This window comes from Theropithecus gelada, chromosome 10, assembly GCF_003255815.1.
Source record: "Theropithecus gelada isolate Dixy chromosome 10, Tgel_1.0, whole genome shotgun sequence".
NCBI lineage: Eukaryota > Metazoa > Chordata > Mammalia > Primates > Cercopithecidae > Theropithecus > Theropithecus gelada.
In genome coordinates this window covers 27024609-27042232 of record NC_037678.1, presented here as the reverse complement: position 1 = coordinate 27042232, position 17624 = coordinate 27024609, and the positions used below count along the sequence as shown (strand labels likewise).

At 51.6% G+C, this 17624-nt stretch overlaps 1 protein-coding gene across 8 annotated transcripts; it reads left to right on the top strand.

The window, feature by feature from the left end:
- The first annotated feature begins 474 nt into the window (after positions 1-474).
- On the top strand, positions 475-10579 carry LOC112633539 (glutathione S-transferase theta-1). 8 transcript variants are annotated; one of them, XM_025400258.1, is made up of 5 exons: positions 475-1474; positions 3214-3322; positions 4504-4591; positions 9714-9890; positions 10095-10579. In XM_025400258.1, exons 1-5 carry the CDS (start codon positions 1363-1365, stop codon positions 10287-10289), a joined length of 681 nt encoding a protein of 226 aa, XP_025256043.1. In that variant the 5' UTR covers positions 475-1362; the 3' UTR covers positions 10290-10579. The 8 variants fall into 8 exon arrangements, with proteins under 8 accessions (XP_025256043.1, XP_025256042.1, XP_025256044.1 ...); XM_025400257.1 differs by lacking the exon at positions 3214-3322 and adding an exon at positions 6779-6929 and having other exon boundaries at positions 10095-10577; XM_025400259.1 differs by lacking the exons at positions 3214-3322; positions 4504-4591 and adding an exon at positions 1703-1704 and having other exon boundaries at positions 10095-10577.
- The last annotated feature ends 7045 nt before the right edge of the window (positions 10580-17624 follow it).

Below are 17624 nucleotides of genomic sequence, written 5' to 3'. Positions count from 1 at the left end.
GCAAGACAGGCTGAGCCTTGGACCAGAATCCTGACAGCTCCTCCTCGGGCCTCTGACTGAAGTTATCCAGAGGTGAGGGGAAGGCAGCCGTTGCCTTCTCTGAGTGTCTACCTCCTTTCAAAACTTTAACATGGAAATCTGAATTTCTCATCTTTCCTTAATTTTTTTCCAGTTAAAATATCATTATTACTGGCCAGCTGTCATGGCTCACATCTCTAATCCCAGCACTTTGGTAGGCAGAGGTGGGAGGATCAGTCTAGGCAACACAGTGAGACCCTGCCTCTACAGAAAAAAATTTTTAAACTAGCTGGGCATCTTGGTGCGCACCTGTAGTCCCAGCTACTCAGGGAGGCTGAGATGGGAGGATGGCTTGAGCCCAGGAGTTGGAGGCTGTACTAAGCTGTGATTACACCACTGCATTCTACCCTGGGCAAGAGAGAGAGACTCTATCTAAATAAAATAAAATAGTTATTACTTCCACTTTCTTTGCAGAAATGTTCCTTATTCTCTAGAAAACATTATGCTTTGGCTGACACGCTTTCAGTGGGATTTGTTTTAGAAAGTGATATGTGACCCTGATACTATTTGACAGGCTCCATGGCAGGCCTTGGGGGGCTCCCTGGCAGCAAGGAGCAGGCCTGGGCTTACAACTTCGCAGATGAATTTAGGGGTGTGCACTTGCAAGGACTTAGGAGGGCTTTAGCTTCCCTGTCATTTTAAAGATGGAGAAACACAGGCCTGGAGAAGGGAAGAAATAAACCCAGGGAATGCGATGGATGGCACTGTGCTGGCAGGAGCAGGAAGACCAAGGCTGTCACATTCCAGGGAGTGCGACTGGAGTGAAGCGAGTGGCCACAAAACACTGAACGTAAGCCCTGAGGCTTTGCCACTTGCTGGCACCAAGGACTCTGCAGTGTTGAGCCAAGAGGATGGACTTTGGAGCCAGACTTTCTGGGTCTATAATCATTCAGTGTTTATCTCTTCTTCTGAAATGGGGACGATGGGAAATTCTGACACACGCTTCAACACAGATGCACCTTGAAGACATTATGCTAAGTGAAATGAGAGAGCCAGGCACGAAAGGGATGGAACTGGGGCCTTTCTGTGCGTCCCCCTGAGGGACTACCGTCTCTTGGCCACCCGCCCTGATCCTGCAGGAGCCAGGCTGGCCCAGCCCTCTGACAGGCCGCCCGCTGCCCGCGATGGGACTAAACAGCGTCCCCAGGCGCCCGAGCCGCCCAATGGGGCACCGCGTTCGGGGGGCGTGGCCTCAGGGGCGTGGTCTGAGGTCTGAGACCCGAGTCCTGGCACTGGAGTTTGCTTTCTCCTGCTGGTTTCCTCTCTGGTCGGTCTGTCCCCGCTATGGGCCTGGAGTTGTACCTGGACCTGCTGTCCCAGCCCTGCCGCGCTGTTTACATCTTCGCCAAGAAGAACGGCATCCCCTTCGAGTTGCGCATCGTGGATCTGATTAAAGGTAGCTCTGGCCTCGGGTTTGGGGAACTGAAAAGTCAGGAAGGGACAGGTAGGCATACATAGCTTAGGGAACTTCTCCCGGCGCCACCTTCTTCCTGGGGCCCTTGCTGGTCTGGTTTGGAGACCGAAGGGAGAAAGAGCCAGCAGGGAGATCCAAGAGTGGGGGCTCCCCCAAACTCTGCTCGGTCTCACGGAATAGACCACGGGGTTCCCCTAAGGCCGAATAAAGGGGTTTGGATCATGAAGAGAAGCGAGACCGGAGGACAAAAACAGGCGCAGCTGCGTGCAGGGGCACACGCCTGTAGTCCCAGCTACTCCAGAGGCTGCTGTGGGAGGATCGCTTGAGCCCAGGAGTTCCAGGCTTCAGGGCGCTATGTTAGTTTTCCTTCTAACAGTCAGGACCCTCAGCTGCAGGTCTGTTGGAGTTTGCTGGAGGTCCACTCCAGACCCTGTTTGCCTGGGTATCACCAGTGGAGGCTGCAGAACAGCAAATGTTGCTGCCTAATCCTTCCTCTAGAAGCTTCGTCTCAGAGGGGCACCCGCCCTTATGAGATGTCAGTCACCCCCCTACTGGGAGGTGGCTCCCAGTTAGGCTACTCTGGGGTCAGGGACCCACTTGAGGAGGCAGTCTGTCCGTTCTCAGATCTCAAACTCCGTGCTGGGAGAACCACTACTCTCTTCAAAGCTGTCAGACAGGGACGTTTAAGTCTGCAGAAGTTTCTGCTGCCTTTTATTCAGCTATGCCCTGCCCCTAGAGGTGGAGTCTACGGAGGCAGGCAGGCCTCTTTGAACTGCGGTGGGCTCCACCCAGTTCGAGCTTCCCGGCTGCTTTGTTTATCTACTCAAGCCTCAGCAATGGGGGACACCCCTCCCCCAGCCTCGCTACCGCCTTGCAGTTCATCTCAGACTGCTGTGCTAGCAGTGAGCCAGGCTCAGTGGCAGTGGGGCCCTCGGAGCCAGGCGCGGGATATAATCTCTTGGTGTGCCGTTTGCTGAGGCCGTTGGAAAAGCGCAGTATTAGGGTGGGAGTGTCCCGATTTTCCAGGTGCCGTCTGTCAGGGCTCCCCTTGCAGGGCGCTATGATGGTGTCCTTGAATAGCTGCTGCACTCCAGTCAGGACATTCTAGCAAGACCCCATCTTAAAATGAAAATAAGAAACAAAATGAAAACGCGTGTGACCTGGGCCTAGGGAAAGGCGGGATGAGAGAGGTTAAGGGTGCCAAGTGTAGACACTGGGGCGGGATCAAGTCCCTTCTTTGTGGCCCAGCTGCTGAGATTCTGCAACAGCAAACAGCTCAGGACGTGACTTTCCGTCCCTGCCCTCTGCACTCGTCCAGTCTGCATTGGGGTTCTTCTTTGTCCCTTCCTTCCTCTGCTCCTCCTGTTTTGCCTCTGACCTTGTCCTTGTTTTCCACTTCTTTTTTTTTTTTTTTTTTTTTGAGACAGAGTCTTACCCTTGCTGTCACAGTGCAGTGGCATGGATCTCAAATCACTGCAACCACCGCCTCCCGGGTTCAAGCGATTCTCCTGCCTCAGTCTCCTGAGTAGCTGAGATTACGGATGTGTGCCACCATGTCTGGCTAATTTTTAACAGAGATGGGATTTCACAATTTTGGTCAGGCTGTTCTCCAACTCCTGACATCAAATGATCCACCGGCTTAGCCTCCCAAAGTGCTGGGATTACAGGCATGAGCTGCTGTGCCTGGCCCAAGGCATTTTGTTTGTTTGTTTGTTTTTGAGACGGAGTCTTGCTCTGTCACCCAGGCTGGAGTGCAGTGGCAGGATCACAGCTCACTACAACTTCTGCCTCCCAAAACCTTGTCCTCTGCCTCTTGTTCCTGCTGGGGAGGTAGGTTGCCCCAGGGGGTATGCTGGGAGCAGAAGGGGGACCCTGGGGCTTGGTGAGCCCTACACCCTGTTGTTTCTCTGGCATGCCTCCAAGGCCCTTGAGGACTCAGCTGGCAGGCCCAGGCCCAGTGCGGGGTGGGGTAGTAGGAGGGGTTGGAAGCAGAACCCAGGTATGGCTGATTGGGCAAGTAAGGCGACTCTACTTGGCTAAGCCTTCTGCCCAGGGCTCCCACTCCATGGCTGGCCCTCTGCCTGAAACTTCTCCACCTAGTCTCTACTGGAGACTGCCCACTGTCCTGCACAAGGACTTCCTCTGCAGAGTATGGGGCAGAGGAAAGGGAATGGGAGGCAAGAGGACGTCCGAGCTGGTTGTCAAATATAGTGGTGGGGAGGGAAGCATGTTTTACTAGGAAAGAGAGGAGGGTGTTCCTGGTGAAGGAACAGTCTGAAGGGAGGGTAAAGAGAGGGTAGCAGGCTGGGCATGGTGGCTCACACCTGTAATCCCAGCACTTTGGGAGGTCGAGGTGGGAGGATCACTTAAGGCCAGTAGTTCAAGACCAGCCTGGGCAACATAGCGAGACCCCATCTGTAAGGAGAATAAAAGGTCAGGGTACGGAAGGTGGTAGCAGGTATGTTACACACAGCTCCACAATGCCCAGGGCAGGGTGAACAAAGGGACATGGCAGAGCCAGTAGAAGTTGCTTCTAAGTAGGTAGATACCAGAAAAAGGCCACTTCTCTGTGTTTCATGACCCTGCCTTAGAGTTAATGGTGGAAGGGACAAGGTAGTAAGCCAGAGTCCCCTCAGGTGACCTATCCTGCAGCTTGGGATGCTCTGATTGTAAGTTCATGAAGCTGGCAATAGTGGAAAGAGGAGGTGGGTAGGGTGCATGCCAAGGTCCAGGAACCACACCCTGCACAGTGAGCTCTGTTGCAGAGGGGCAGGCTATGGAAGGAGGCTGTGCCTACAGGACTTAGCAAGGGATGTTGTCTATTTTGTACCAGCTAGTGGAGTGGCCTCCTCCTCCTCCCGCAGGGGCCCTTCCAGTCTTTGCCAACCAGGAGTGCAGACTGGTGGGAAGAAGAGCTATGAAACTGGGGCCTGAGTATTGCAGGGAGGGGCACCGACCATGGCGGGCTCAGCGTTCTCCTCCCACCACTCACCATGCTGGATTCTTCCCAGGTCAGCACTTAAGCGATGCTTTTGCCCAGGTGAACCCCCTGAAGAAGGTGCCAGCCTTGAAGGACGGGGACTTCACCTTGACGGAGAGGTAAGTAGGACCCTAGGGCTGCTGCCAGGCCTGCTGGAACCATCCTGCTCTAACCCTGTATTTCACAGACAAGGAAACTAAAGTCTTCAGAGGCAGAGAGTCTCTGTGCCCCGCATCCCGCAGAGAGTCAGTACTGGACCCCGGGCCCCTGGCTTCCTGCTATTCCAGTTCACCCTGATGATTGGAAAAGCAAACATCTACTTTACTTCCTCACCAGTCCTTTGGTTGCTGGTGAGAGTATCCTTGAGGCAGCAAGCCAGTGGAGGAAGGCAGCTTTGGCCACCACGGGGCAGTCCTCTGGCCAAGCTTCTGTGGCGATGGCTCAGTGGCATCTGGGCTGCCCGGTGGCTCCATCTCTGGGCTGCAGCTTCCCAGGATGGGTCTCCCCCATGGGAGAGCCACCAGATATGGACGTCTTACATCACAGCAGGTCCCAAGAAGTTGAATCCTCTTCAGGAAAGGCCAACCTTTCCCCAGTTCTGCCCCTTTTGTCGCCAGAGTCACCCTTCCCATAAGAAAGAGAAACTGGAGTTTGTGCTTTAGAGCTCATCTCTGAAATCTCAGGATGGATGCACCTCCAGTGAATTCCACTGACATTCTGCCAGGGACCTTCTTCCTTCCTGGTGCCCCAAGTGTCCTGAGTCCTTGTGTTCCTCAGCATTGTACCTCCCAGGTAGCAGCCAGAGTCAACGTGCAATCTCTGCATTTCTCTGCCACTACTCTCACCTTCAGGAGGTCTGTGGCTCACAGGGACCTGCAACCCTCCTCAGAGATGGCTTGAACAACTGGCTTGGAGCAAAAGGAGCTCCTGGGCACCCTGCACAGACAATGGAGTCGTTAAGCTGGGACATGGGCGTAGCCCCAGCTTAATAGAGAATATGGGCCAGTGGCAGATACAGAGGTTTTCTGCCCTTTTGGCCTGCATGCCCAACCCTTGGGAAACCCCAAGTTCCTGAAAGCTTTTCTGTGTCTCCAAATGGACACATCTTGTGCCCTTCCAGGTCCATGCTCATCCCATCACCATGGCGGCCCTCAAAACCCAGGGAAGGAGGAGAGTGCCAGGGGGCCTTGTCTGTTCTGTTGTTCTAGGATCCTGCAGCTGCAAGAGTGTTTCCTGAGTGGTGCTTTAGGGAGCCAAACTACCTCAATCGGCTTAGATAGGAGCGGATTCTTGGCAGAAAGAATGATAGAAAGAACAAAAGGACATGGGAGCCTTTTTGAACAATCAGGCCATCACAGGCTGGTCGGAATCCCAGCGGATGAGAGTGGATGCAGAATGGAAAGAACTGAGCTTCTTTAAAGATCAGCTTTGATGACCAATCCTCCTGGAAGCTCTCTCTGGTTCTCTGATCAGAAACTGTCTCTAAGCATTTGGCAAGACATTCTTTTGTGGGATTTTGCCTGGTGGTAGGAAAAGCTTGGGTATAGCCTCAGAAAGATTCTCAGCTCTACCATTAAGAGCTGTGTGCCCTAGGGCAAATCTCTGCCTTTCTAAGCCTGGTTTTCTTCTCTGGAAAATGAGGCTAATACTTTGGCAAATTGTCAGAAAGTTTAAAGAAGTGTGCTGGGCACAGTGGTTCGTGTCTGTAATGCCAGCACTTTGGGATGCCAAGGCTGGAGGATTGCTTGAGGATAGGAATTTAAGACCAGCCTGGGCAATGCAGTAAGATCCTATCTCTACAAAAAAGAAAAAAAAAGCCAGGCACGGTGGTGCACTATTGTAGAAATTGAAGCTGCAGTAAGCTGAGATTGCAACACTGCATTCCAGCCTGGGTGACTGAGGAAGACCTTGTCTCAAAAAAAAAAAAAAAAAAGGCCGGGCATGTTGGCTCATACCTGTAATCCCAGCACTTTGGGAGGCCGAGGTGGGCAGATCACAAGGTCAGGAGTCGAGACCATCCTGGCTAATAGGGTGAAACCCCATCTCTACTAAAAATACAAAAAAATTAGCCAGGTGTGGTGTCACGCACCTGTAATTCCAGCTACTTGGGAGACTGAAGCAGGAGAATCTCTTGAATTCTCTTGAGGTGGAGGTTGCAGTGAGCCAAGATCGCACTACTGCACTCCAGCCTGGATGACAGAGGGAGACACCAACAAAAAAAAAAAAAAAAAAAAAAAAAAAACTACATATAGAATACCCAGTACAGTGCCCTTCCCTTACCTATCGTGACTCCCCCACACCCACAGTGTGGCCATCCTGCTCTACCTGACGCGCAAATATAAGGTCCCTGATTACTGGTACCCTCAAGACCTGCAGGCCCGTGCCCGTGTGGATGAGTACCTGGCATGGCAGCACACGACTCTGCGGAGAAGCTGCCTCCGGGCCTTGTGGCATAAGGTGAGGCTGGGAGTGTTGGGGGCGGCAGCGAGAACATTCCCCAGAAGTGCTCAGGCACCATTTTCTTCTTTTCAGTTTTGGATTATTTCTACTGACCTGTCTTTGCCTTCACAGATTCTTTCCTCTGTTGTGCCAAATTGCTATTAAGCCTATCCAATACATTCTTTGTTTGAGATATGTATTTTTCAGCTCTAGAAATTCCATTTGGTTGTTTTTAGAATTTCCACTTCTCTGCTGAAATTCACCATCTGTTTATCCATTTTATCTGTCTTTTCTTCTAAATTCTCTAACATATTTATCACTGTTACCTAAAAATCTTTGTCAACTAATCGCAACACGTAGGTGTTCTGTGGATCTGTTTTGTTTTGGTTTGTTTTTTTTGTTGTTGTTTTTTTTTTTGTTTTTTGGTTTTTTTTGAGACGGAGTCTCGCTCTGTCGCCCAGCCTGGAGTGCAGTGGCCGGATCTCGGCTCACTGCAAGCTCCGCCTCCCGGGTTCACGCCATTCTCCTGCCTCAGCCTCCCGAGCAGCTGGGACTACAGACGCTCACCACCTCGCCCGGCCATTTTTTTGTATTTTTTTACTAGAGACGGGGTTTCACCGGGTTAGCCAGGATGGTCTCGATCTCCTGACCTCGTGATCCGCCCGTCTCGGCCTCCCAAAGTGCTGGGATTACAGGCTTGAGCCACCGCGCCCGGCCTGTTTTGTTTTTTTGAGATGGGGGTCTCACTCTGTCACCCAGGCTGAGTGCAGTGGCGCGATCTCAGCTCACTGCAACCTCCACCTCCCAGGTTCAAGTGATTCTCCTGCCTCAGCCTCCTGAGTAGCTGGGATTACAGGTACCCACCAGCACACCTGGCTATTTTTTGTATTTGTAGTATAGACCGGGTTTCACCATGTTGGCCAGGCTGGTTTTGAACTCTTCACCTCAAGTGATTCATCCTCCTTGGCCTCCCAAAGTGTTGGGATTACAGGCATGAGCCACCACACCCAGCCTATGGGTTTATTTCTATTGATTGTTTTTTTCTCCCTCTTAATTATGGGTCACATTTGCCTGCTTCTTTGCTTGTCTCATGATGTATTATTATTATTTTTTATTTTTTTGAGATGGACTCTCACTCCATTGCTCAGGCTGGAGTGCAATGGCGTGATCTTGACTCACTGCAACCTCTGCCTCCTGGGTTCAAACAATTTTCCCACCTCAGCCTCCCAAGGAGCTAGAATTACAGGCACCCGCCATCATACGTGGCTAATTTTTCTATTTTTGTAGACACAGGGTTTCACCATGTTGGCCAGGCTGGTCTTGAGCTCCTGACCTCAGGTGATCCTCCCACCTCGGCCTCCCAAAGTGCTGGGATTACAGGCATGGGCCACCATGCCTGGCCTCATGATGTATTCTTGTGTGCCAGACATTATGATAAAAGAAGAACAGAGATTAAATTTCATAATAAATACCCCCAAGAAAGGGCTTGCACTTCCCTTTGTCAGGTAACCAGGATGCGAGGCTGTTCTCTTCTAGCTAATCAGGAGGTGGGCTGGGTTGCAGGTTTAGTTGGTTTCAGTTTATCTTTGGTTTCAGATTTCTTGAATGTGAGATCAGGTCACTAGCTCAGTCTAGCACGGCTTTAAAATCTAATCACCAACTACTATGTTGCCTATAAGATCTCTCTGCTTTTCAGCCCTGTCCCCAGTTCCCAAACTGCTGCTCAGTCAGAAAAGCCCGTGCCTGTGGCAGTCTTTCTCCCTGCCTGCTTGGGTCCAAGGAAATGAAATTGGAATGAAAGTAGCTCATCTAGGAACGGGTTATGCCTCTCTGGAATTTAGTTCATTTAGTCAAGTGCTGTCTGATAGAAGTATAATGTGAGCCACATACGTAATTTTAAACTTTCTAGTAGGCACAATTAAAAAGTAAAAAGAGGCTGAGCACAGTGGCTCATGCCTGTAATCCCAGCACTTTGGGATGCCGAGGCAGTGGATCACCTGAGGTCAGGAGTTCAAGACCGGCCTGGTCAACATGGGGAAACCTTGTCTCTACTAAAAACACAAAAATTAGCCAGTCTTGGTGGCCTGTGCCTATAATTCCAGCTACTCAGGAGGCTAAGGCAGGAGAATCACTTGAACCCAGGGGGCAAAGTTTGCAGTGCGCCGAGATGATACCGCTTCACTTCAGCCTGGGTGACACAGCTAAACACCGTCTCAAAATAAAAAAAAAAAAGTAAGGCTGGGTTTGGTGGCTCACACCTGTAATCCCAGCACTGGAGATTGAGACCACCCTGGCTAACAAGGTGAAAACCCGTCTCTACTAAAAAAAAAATACAAAAAATTAGCTGGGCGTGGTGGCGGGCGCCTGTAGTCCCAGCTGCTCGGGAGGCTGAGGCAGGAGAATAGCGTGAACCTGGGAGGTGGAGCTTGCAGTAAGCCGAGATCACGCCACTGCACCTCCAGCCTGGGCAGCAGAGCAAGACTCCATCTCAAAAAAAAGAAAGAAAGAAAGAAAGAGAGAGAGAGAGAGACAGAGAGAGAGAGAGGAAAGAAAGAAAGAAAGAAAGAAAGAAAGAAAGAAAGAAAGAAAGAAAGAAAGAAAGAAAGAAAGAGAGAGAAAGAAAGAAAGAGAAAGAATAAAATGAAATTGATATGTTTTACTTAACCCAATGTGTTGAGAATATTCTCATTTTGGCCAATAAGTACAAAAAAAGATGCTCAGCATCACTAATCATTAGGGAAATGCAAATCAAAACTAACTCTCTACCCCACTAACTCCTGACTTTGCCTGCCCAATCCCCAGGTGATGTTCCCTGTTTTCCTGGGCGAGCCAGTATCTCCCCAGACACTGGCAGCCACCCTGGCAGAGCTGGATGTGAACCTGCAGTTGCTCGAGGACAAGTTCCTCCAGAACAAGGCCTTTCTTACTGGGCCTCACATCTCCTTAGCTGACCTGGTAGCCATCACGGAGCTGATGCATGTGAGTGCTGTGGGCAGGTGGGCCCCCTAGGCAGGGGGCCCTGGCTAGTTGCTGAAGTCCTGCTTATGCTGCCACACCTGGCTATGGCACTGTGCTTAAGTGTGTGTGCAAACCCCTCCTGAAGATCTATGGTCCCCAAATCAGATGCTGCCCATCCCTGCCCTCACAACCATCCATCCCCATTCTGTCCCCTTTTCCCCACAGCCTGTGGGTGCTGGCTGCCAAGTCTTCGAAAGCCGACCCAAGCTGGCCACATGGCGGCAGCGCGTGGAGGCAGCAGTGGGGGAGGACCTCTTCCGGGAGGCCCATGAGGTCATTCTGAAGGCCAAGGACTTCCCACCTGCAGACCCCACCATAAAGCAGAGGCTGATGCCCTGGGTGCTGGCCATGATCCGGTGAGCTGGGAAGCTTTACCCCTGCACTGCCCTCAACAGTCCACAAAGCACTTTCATTTCTAATGGCCCATGGGAGCCAGGCCCAGAAAGCAGGAATGGCTTGCCTAAGACTTGCCCAAGTCCCAGAGCGCCTCAGCTCCCGAGGCCACCATCCCTACCCGGTCTTCCACAGCCGCCTGAAAGCCATCATGAGAATGATGCACACTGAGACCCTGTGTCCTTTAATCACTGCATTTCATTTTCATTTTGAATAATAAACCTGGGCTCAGCCTGAGCCTCTGCTTCTAACTCTAATGTGTGATTTATTTGACTTTCCTCTGTCCCAACCCTAGTCTTGGTCTCTATCCGAAAGACAATCCCCCTTCCCAGGCCGTTTGGGTCAGCTTCTCCCTGATGTTTGCCAAGAGTGAAATTAATAAATGTGGCTGAGTGTGGTAGCTCATGCTTATAATCCCAGTACTTTGGGAGGTCCGGGTTGGGGGATTGCTTGAGTCCAGGAGTTCAAAACAAAATTTTTTTTTTTTGAGACAGAGTCTTGCTCTGTTGCCCAGGCTGGAGGGCAGTGGCACGATCACAGCTTACTGCAACCTCTGCCTCCCAGGTTCAAGCGATTCTCCTGCCTCAGCCTCCTGAACAGCTGGGATTACAGGCATGCACCACCACACCTGGCTAATTTTTGTATTTTTAGAAGAGACGAGGTTTCACCATGTTGGCCAGGCTGGTTTCAAACTCTGTACTTCAACTGATCTGCGCGTCTCCACCTCTGAAAGTGCTGGAATTATAGGAGTGAGCCACTGTGCCTGGCTCCCCAAAAAAATATTTTTTCAGAGATGGGGTCTCACTGTGTTGCCCAGGCTGGAGTGCAGTGGTACGGTCATGGCTCACTGCAGCCTTGAGGCCCCAGGCTCAAGCGATATTCCCACCTCAGCCTCCTAAGAAGCTGGGACAACAGGTGCACCCCACCACGCCCAGCTAATTTTTTTATTTTTATAGAGACAGGGTCTTGCCATGTTGCCCAGGCTAGCCCTGTACTCCTGTGCTCAAGAGATGCTCCCGCCTCTACCTCCCAAAGTGCTGGGATTACAGGTGCCAAGACACCACATGCAGCCAAAAAAATATTTTGTTTAATTAGCCAGGCATGGTGGTGCATGCCTGTAGTTCTAGCTACTCGGGAGGCTGAGGTGGGAGGATTACTTGAGCCCAGGAGTTCGAGGCTGCAGTGAGCTCTGATTGAGCCATAGCATTCCAGCCTGGGGCAATAGAACAAGATCCTGTCTCTAAATACACGCAAAGAAACCCAGAACAAAACAAAACAAAACAAAACAAAAAACAATACATTTCCTGTAGCCTTCTAATTCTCGGAAAAAAGTAATTTGTCTGACAGCCCAGGGCCCAGCAGCATCCCACATTTGTTGGCTATAGTCATGGTGACCCAACAGTTGACTGAGTTAGCCTCCCAGAACATGACCCTTACTGGTTTTATTGTTTGTCTGTTTGTTTTGTTTTGTTTTGTTTTTTGAGACAGAGTTTTGCTCTTGTTACCCAGGCTGGAGCTCAGTGGTGCAATCTCAGCTTACCACAACCTCCACCTCCCGAGTTAAAGCGATTCTTCTGCCTCAGCCTCCCGAGTAGCTGGGATTACAGGCACTCACCACCACGCCCAGCTACTTTTGTATTTTTAATTGAGACAAGGTTTCTCCATGTTGGTCAGGCTGGTCTCAAACTCCCAACCTCAGGTGATCTGCCTGCCTCGGCCTCCCAAAGTGCTGGGATTATAGGCGTGAGCCACTGTGGCTCACGGGAGGGCCCTGTGGCAGGGCAGTGGGGGAGGCCAGCACCCTCGCCCTGAGCTCCAGTGTTTGCTGGTCTGGCTGGCATAGAGAGATGCAGCTGGAGCAGAATTCAGTGGAGGAGGCAGGGCTATAACTGGGCAGTAGGACAGAGAGCAGAGTCAGAGCCCCCTGGGCAGGCCAGAAGGGGGACCCTGCTCAGCTGACTCTTCCCAGCTGCTACCCTTGGTACAACCAGCGTGAGCCACCTGCTGCAGAACAGGGGCTGGACACGGGGGTAGTTTGTGGAGGGAGAATGGGCAGAGGTGTGCATGTCCATTCAGTAGAAGGGCAAAGAGGCCCACATGTAGGCCTATGATCAGACTGGAGCCTGGCTCGACTGAGGCCCTCTGATCCAAACACATTAACCAGTCACCTAATGTGGCCTCCAGCACTGGCCTGGAGTGCTAAAGTGAGTCAGACCTGGGAACCCCCAGTGGGGAGGCAGCCTTGAGAGTTTCGCATAGGAAAGGAAGAAGAGCTGAGCCACTGGAGGCTGAGTGGCTGAACGGGACAGGGATTCCCAGCAAGAATGAGGTTGGTCTGAGGGTTGGGAACGTGTCTGGCTGGGGCTCTGGGGTATTGACAAGTCACCCAGCCTGGTCAGAAGGGCCTAAGTCACTAGCTGGGATAGGAAGCTGAATCAGAGGGGGCAAGCCTAGAGCTCAAGGAGGAGGCTGGAGGGGTCTGACCTATGGATGGAACTGACTGGGGGTGGGGTGTGAATTACAGCTCCAGGGAATTGTCCTTGACCCATGTTTCAAGGAGCTGGACACAGGAAAGGTGGACCTCTGATGGGGTCAGGGTCTGTGATCCAGTGACTGGCAGAGAGGCCTCCTCTTCCCTGATGCCTCCCAGACAGGGGCCTCAGAAAGCTGGTGCTGGGATTTTGGGGTGTGGGTGGGCAGGGACCTCAGAGAACTCAGGGTTCTCCCCACTCACCTCTCTGATCTCGCCTGCAGGCCAGCAACACAGCGTTGCTTTTGCCCAGGTGAACCCCCTGAGGAAGGTGCCGGGCCTTGAAGGATGGGGACTTCACCTTGGCTGAGAGGTTACCGGTCCCTGGGCTACTGCCAGGCCTTGTGGGGCCAGTCAGTCGTCTGTCTGTTCACTGTTGATGGCTTGGATCATGGACTGTGGGCCCTGCACCAGCCCCAGGGTGAAGAATGGGCTGAGGCAGGCAGAGGTGCCCAGTGTTGAGAAGGGCTATAGAAGTCCCCTCCTGCATTGTACAAATGAGGAAACTGAGGCTGGAGGAGGGGAGGGACTTGCAGAAGGCCAAAGGGCCCAGTCTGCTCCAGGCCTCCTCACCGCCAGCCCAGCCCTCTGAAGGAAGGAGAGTGCTAAGTTTCGAGGAGTAGCTGTACCAGGCATCTTAGTGCTACCATTTTGCCCACAAACCCTGTGGGGCAAGTACTGTTTCCCTGGAGAGTCGAGGGACCACTCAGCGAGCTTCAGTGGCTATTTGCTAAACATTCACCAGGGCCAGACCCCATTTCAGCCCTGGGGCTTGAGCAGCGAACGTGTCTACGCTCTTCCCCTCATGGGATCACATTTCATTAATACAAGGGTGAGCTGACAGTAACCCATGTAAACATGTAACATATCAGATGTGGATGGATGCCATGGAAAAAATACACAGGGTAAGAGTGGGGGCATGTGTCGTTGAGTAGGATGTTGAGGGAAGACTCCCTGGAGGAGGTGGCATCTGAGCAGAGAGCTGTAGGAATGCACAAGGCATGAGGGGAAGGGTGTTCTGGCTGGAGGGAAGAGGGTGAAGGCTCCAGGCGGGACAATGCGTGGGGTGCAGACTGGAGAGCAACGGGCCAGGGCGGGTGCAGTGAGCAGGAAGAGCAGGAGGTCAGGACAGAGGGTAGCATGGGATACTGGGAAGGCTTTGGCTCTTACCACAGGTGGACTGAGTTGCCAGAGGGTTTTGAGCAGGGGAGAACTGTGATCTGACTTACGTCGTAAAGGATCCCCTGGCAGGGGTGAGAAAGCTACTGCAGTCATCCAGCCCGCAGTGCTGGAGCCCCAGACCAAGGTGGTGGTGGTGGTGCAGGGTTGGGGGGCGGGGTGGTGGTCAGTTCTGACTTTTCTTGAAACTCTAACTGCAGGGTTTGCTGAAGGGTCGGAGGTGGGCGGGAAAAATGAAAACCAAAAACGGCTTCCAGGTTGGTGGCTGCATGGTGGCGTCCTTTACCCAGGCCACGCAGTGCCTCCGTGGTGGAGCTGGATTCACATTCAGAGCCTGGGATCACTGGAGGGTCCGACACCCACAGAGGCATGATGAGCTCTGGGGGTCAGACTGCACAACGCTTCACCGTAGGTGGACAGGGGATGGGACAGGGTGGGAAGCAATGCTGCCATGTCACCTGGAAGGCTCTCCCCTGCTGGCCTTGCTCCTGGCACTGTCCATGCTTTGGATATGTTGGGGAGATACCCAACTTGCTCTCATTCTTCAGACTCACACTGGGTGCCCCTTCCTCCTGGAAGCCTTCCCTGATCCCCTGCTGAAGTTCATGACATTTTGTTTCTTACTTCCTGCCCTTAGTTTAGATGATAGTCTGGCCCCGTGGAGGGCTGTGTGACCCTGGGCAGTTACCTAACCTCTCTGAGCCTCATGTTTCTCCTCTGCATCATGGGGATAGTGAAAATGTCCCAGAAAATGCCTGAAGAGTGACCAGGGCATGTCTTCTGCCCCTGCCATGTCCCCTCAGTGTGGCTATCTTGCTGCATATGAGCTGCATGTACAAAGCGCCTGACTACTGGTATCCCCAGGACCTGCAGGCCCGCGCTCGCGGGGATGAGTACCTGTCATGGCAGCACACAGCCCTGCAGAGTAGCTGCTGCTGGGCCGTGGCAGAAGGCGAGCCATGGAGGGCAGGGACACCTCCCAGGATGCCCAAGGGATGGTGCTTTCAGTTTACAAAATCCTGTTTAGACCTGAGACGAAATCCTGGAATGCCAGAGACTGCCTAATTCGCTCAACTTGTTTCATAGAAGGGAAACCAAGGACCAGAGCCAAGGAATGATTCCCCTAAAGTGCCTTAAATCCTGAGCTACCACCTGCACACTTACACTCACACACTCATCGACACACAGCCACGCATATTCACACATCCACCCACATCCACACACAGTCACACGATGTATCACATTCACACACATATACACCCACATACACAATCATACCATTTACACACATTCACACAGTAACACAGTTAACTCATGTACACACACATATACACCCACACAATGACACAATTCACTCACGTTCAATAAAGTCACACAACTCACTCACAGTGACACACATACACACCAACCCCCTCCCAAACAATTCGCACACACACACACATACACCCTCTCACACACAGTCACACAATTCACACCAACAAAATCACACAATTCACTCATTCACACACATACACCCACATACACAAATTCACACTGCTCACTCACATTTACACATCATTCAAATTCACACACATATACGCCGACGTACACACAGTTCACTCCCATCACATGCATATACGCCCACACATAAACACACACAATTCACTCAATTCACACAATTCACTCATGTTCACACACACAGTCACTGACATTCACACACATACACATGCACCACACACAGGCAATTCAGTCACATGGCTCAAAGTCAGTCCTCCCCTTGCTACGGTTCACTTCCCAGCGTCGCCTCAGCCTTTGGCCCTCAGCATCCCCTTCCCATGCCTGGACTGCTGGAGAGCCCTGAACACACCCCATCTTCATGCCTCCAGCGCTAGCCCAAGCCCTTCCCTCTGCCAAGAGCACTAAGTGGAACTCAAGGTCACTTCTCAGGACCCTTTCCTACCCCTCCTCCTGCCAGGTGACCTGGGGATCCTGCTGGCCCCGTTTAACAATGAAGCACACCATGGTTAGTTCAGCTGACGTCGGTCTCCCAGACTTACTGCCACCTACACAGCACTGGGACTGACTGACTTTATTCTTTATTTCGTGTTTTTTATTGGAGTGTCTGTTGAAAGTAAAGCCATCCAATTAGGAACAATCCAAAGGCAGCCAGCAGGGATCAAGAAGGCACGGGCTGTGGCCGCAATCCCCAATGTCTGATGGGGAGAGGGATTGGTAATGGAAAAGGCCCAGGAAAGCAGGCCAGAGTGTCCCCCAAAGTATGAGAAATCGCTCAAGAGAGAGACATTCGGAATGGGACCTAAGACAGAAGCCACCACTAGGCACCCTTAAGGCAGGGCAGTTGCAATGGTTGCTGCTTGGAATACTTCTGGCTAGGAGTGGCACATGGTGGGCACAGGGCAGGCATGGGAAGTGGGGGCACCAAGGCCACAAGACGTGTGGGCAAGTAGCCCAGTGTGTGTGTGGAATAGCGTGTTTATTGGTCAGCAGTGACATCTACTGTCACACTTGAGAACTGCATCCACAGCCAGATGGCCTCCCGTGAAGACCTCAGGGCAAACTGGGGAACCCTGCCCTTCTTGGAAGGTGATGCTAGGGGGATGAGCAATACCTTTCTTAGAGGTTTGAATTCCTCAGGGCCCCTCCAGCATCTTGGTCTTCCCAATTCCAATGTCCTCTCTTGATCCCCCAGCCCTAGGGGTAGCAGCTTCTTACAGTGTTTACCTCCGTGTTAATCTGGATTCTCTGTCTTCGGAGTTCTCTAATGCCTGGTTACCAATTCTTTATATTAAGTTCTCTCTGTTAAAATGATTGTGATGAGGTCCATCCCGTCGATATACATGGAAGTCTGTGTGACAATGTACAATCCTACTATTTGCTGTTATTATAAAACTGTCCTAGAAGACATGAATGCTTGTTAAAAGAAATCTTTTAAGTTTCCTAGACTTCAAAGACGGTTGCTATGCCCTGTGAAACATCCCCTACATCCTTTAATAGCTGGCAATTCGAATTGGTTACTTACTTAATATTTTGTTGCCCTGGTGATACAATTATGTTGACTTGCTATTGTGAAGTTACTTTGGTTAACCATGATGAGGGTTACTAGCACCGACTTTTACTCCATATGCATAACACAACAACGTAGTAAAACCCGTAACTCTTGGTTCCCTATTCAAAGTGTTTGGAATCTTTATTATATTTAAAACACTGATGACATTTACCAATTTTTGAGTGTTCTTCACGTTACTGATTTGTAGGAGTTTTTTATGTATTGCAGATTTAGTCTCTTACTGGTTATGTATGCTGTACCTAAGGAGAAGCAGCACTGCCAAGGACACAGTCTTTTTTTTTTTTTTTTTTTTTTTTGAGACGGAGTCTCGCTCTGTTGCCCAGGCTGGAGTGCAGTGGCCGGATCTCAGCTCACTGCAAGCTCCGCCTCCCGGGTTCACGCCATTCTCCGGCCTTAGCCTCCCGAGTAGCTGGGACTACAGGCGCCCGCCACATCGCCCGGCTAGTTTTTTGTATTTCTTAATAGAGACGGGGTTTCACCCTGTTAGCCAGGATGGTCTCGATCTCCTGACCTCGTGATCCGCCCG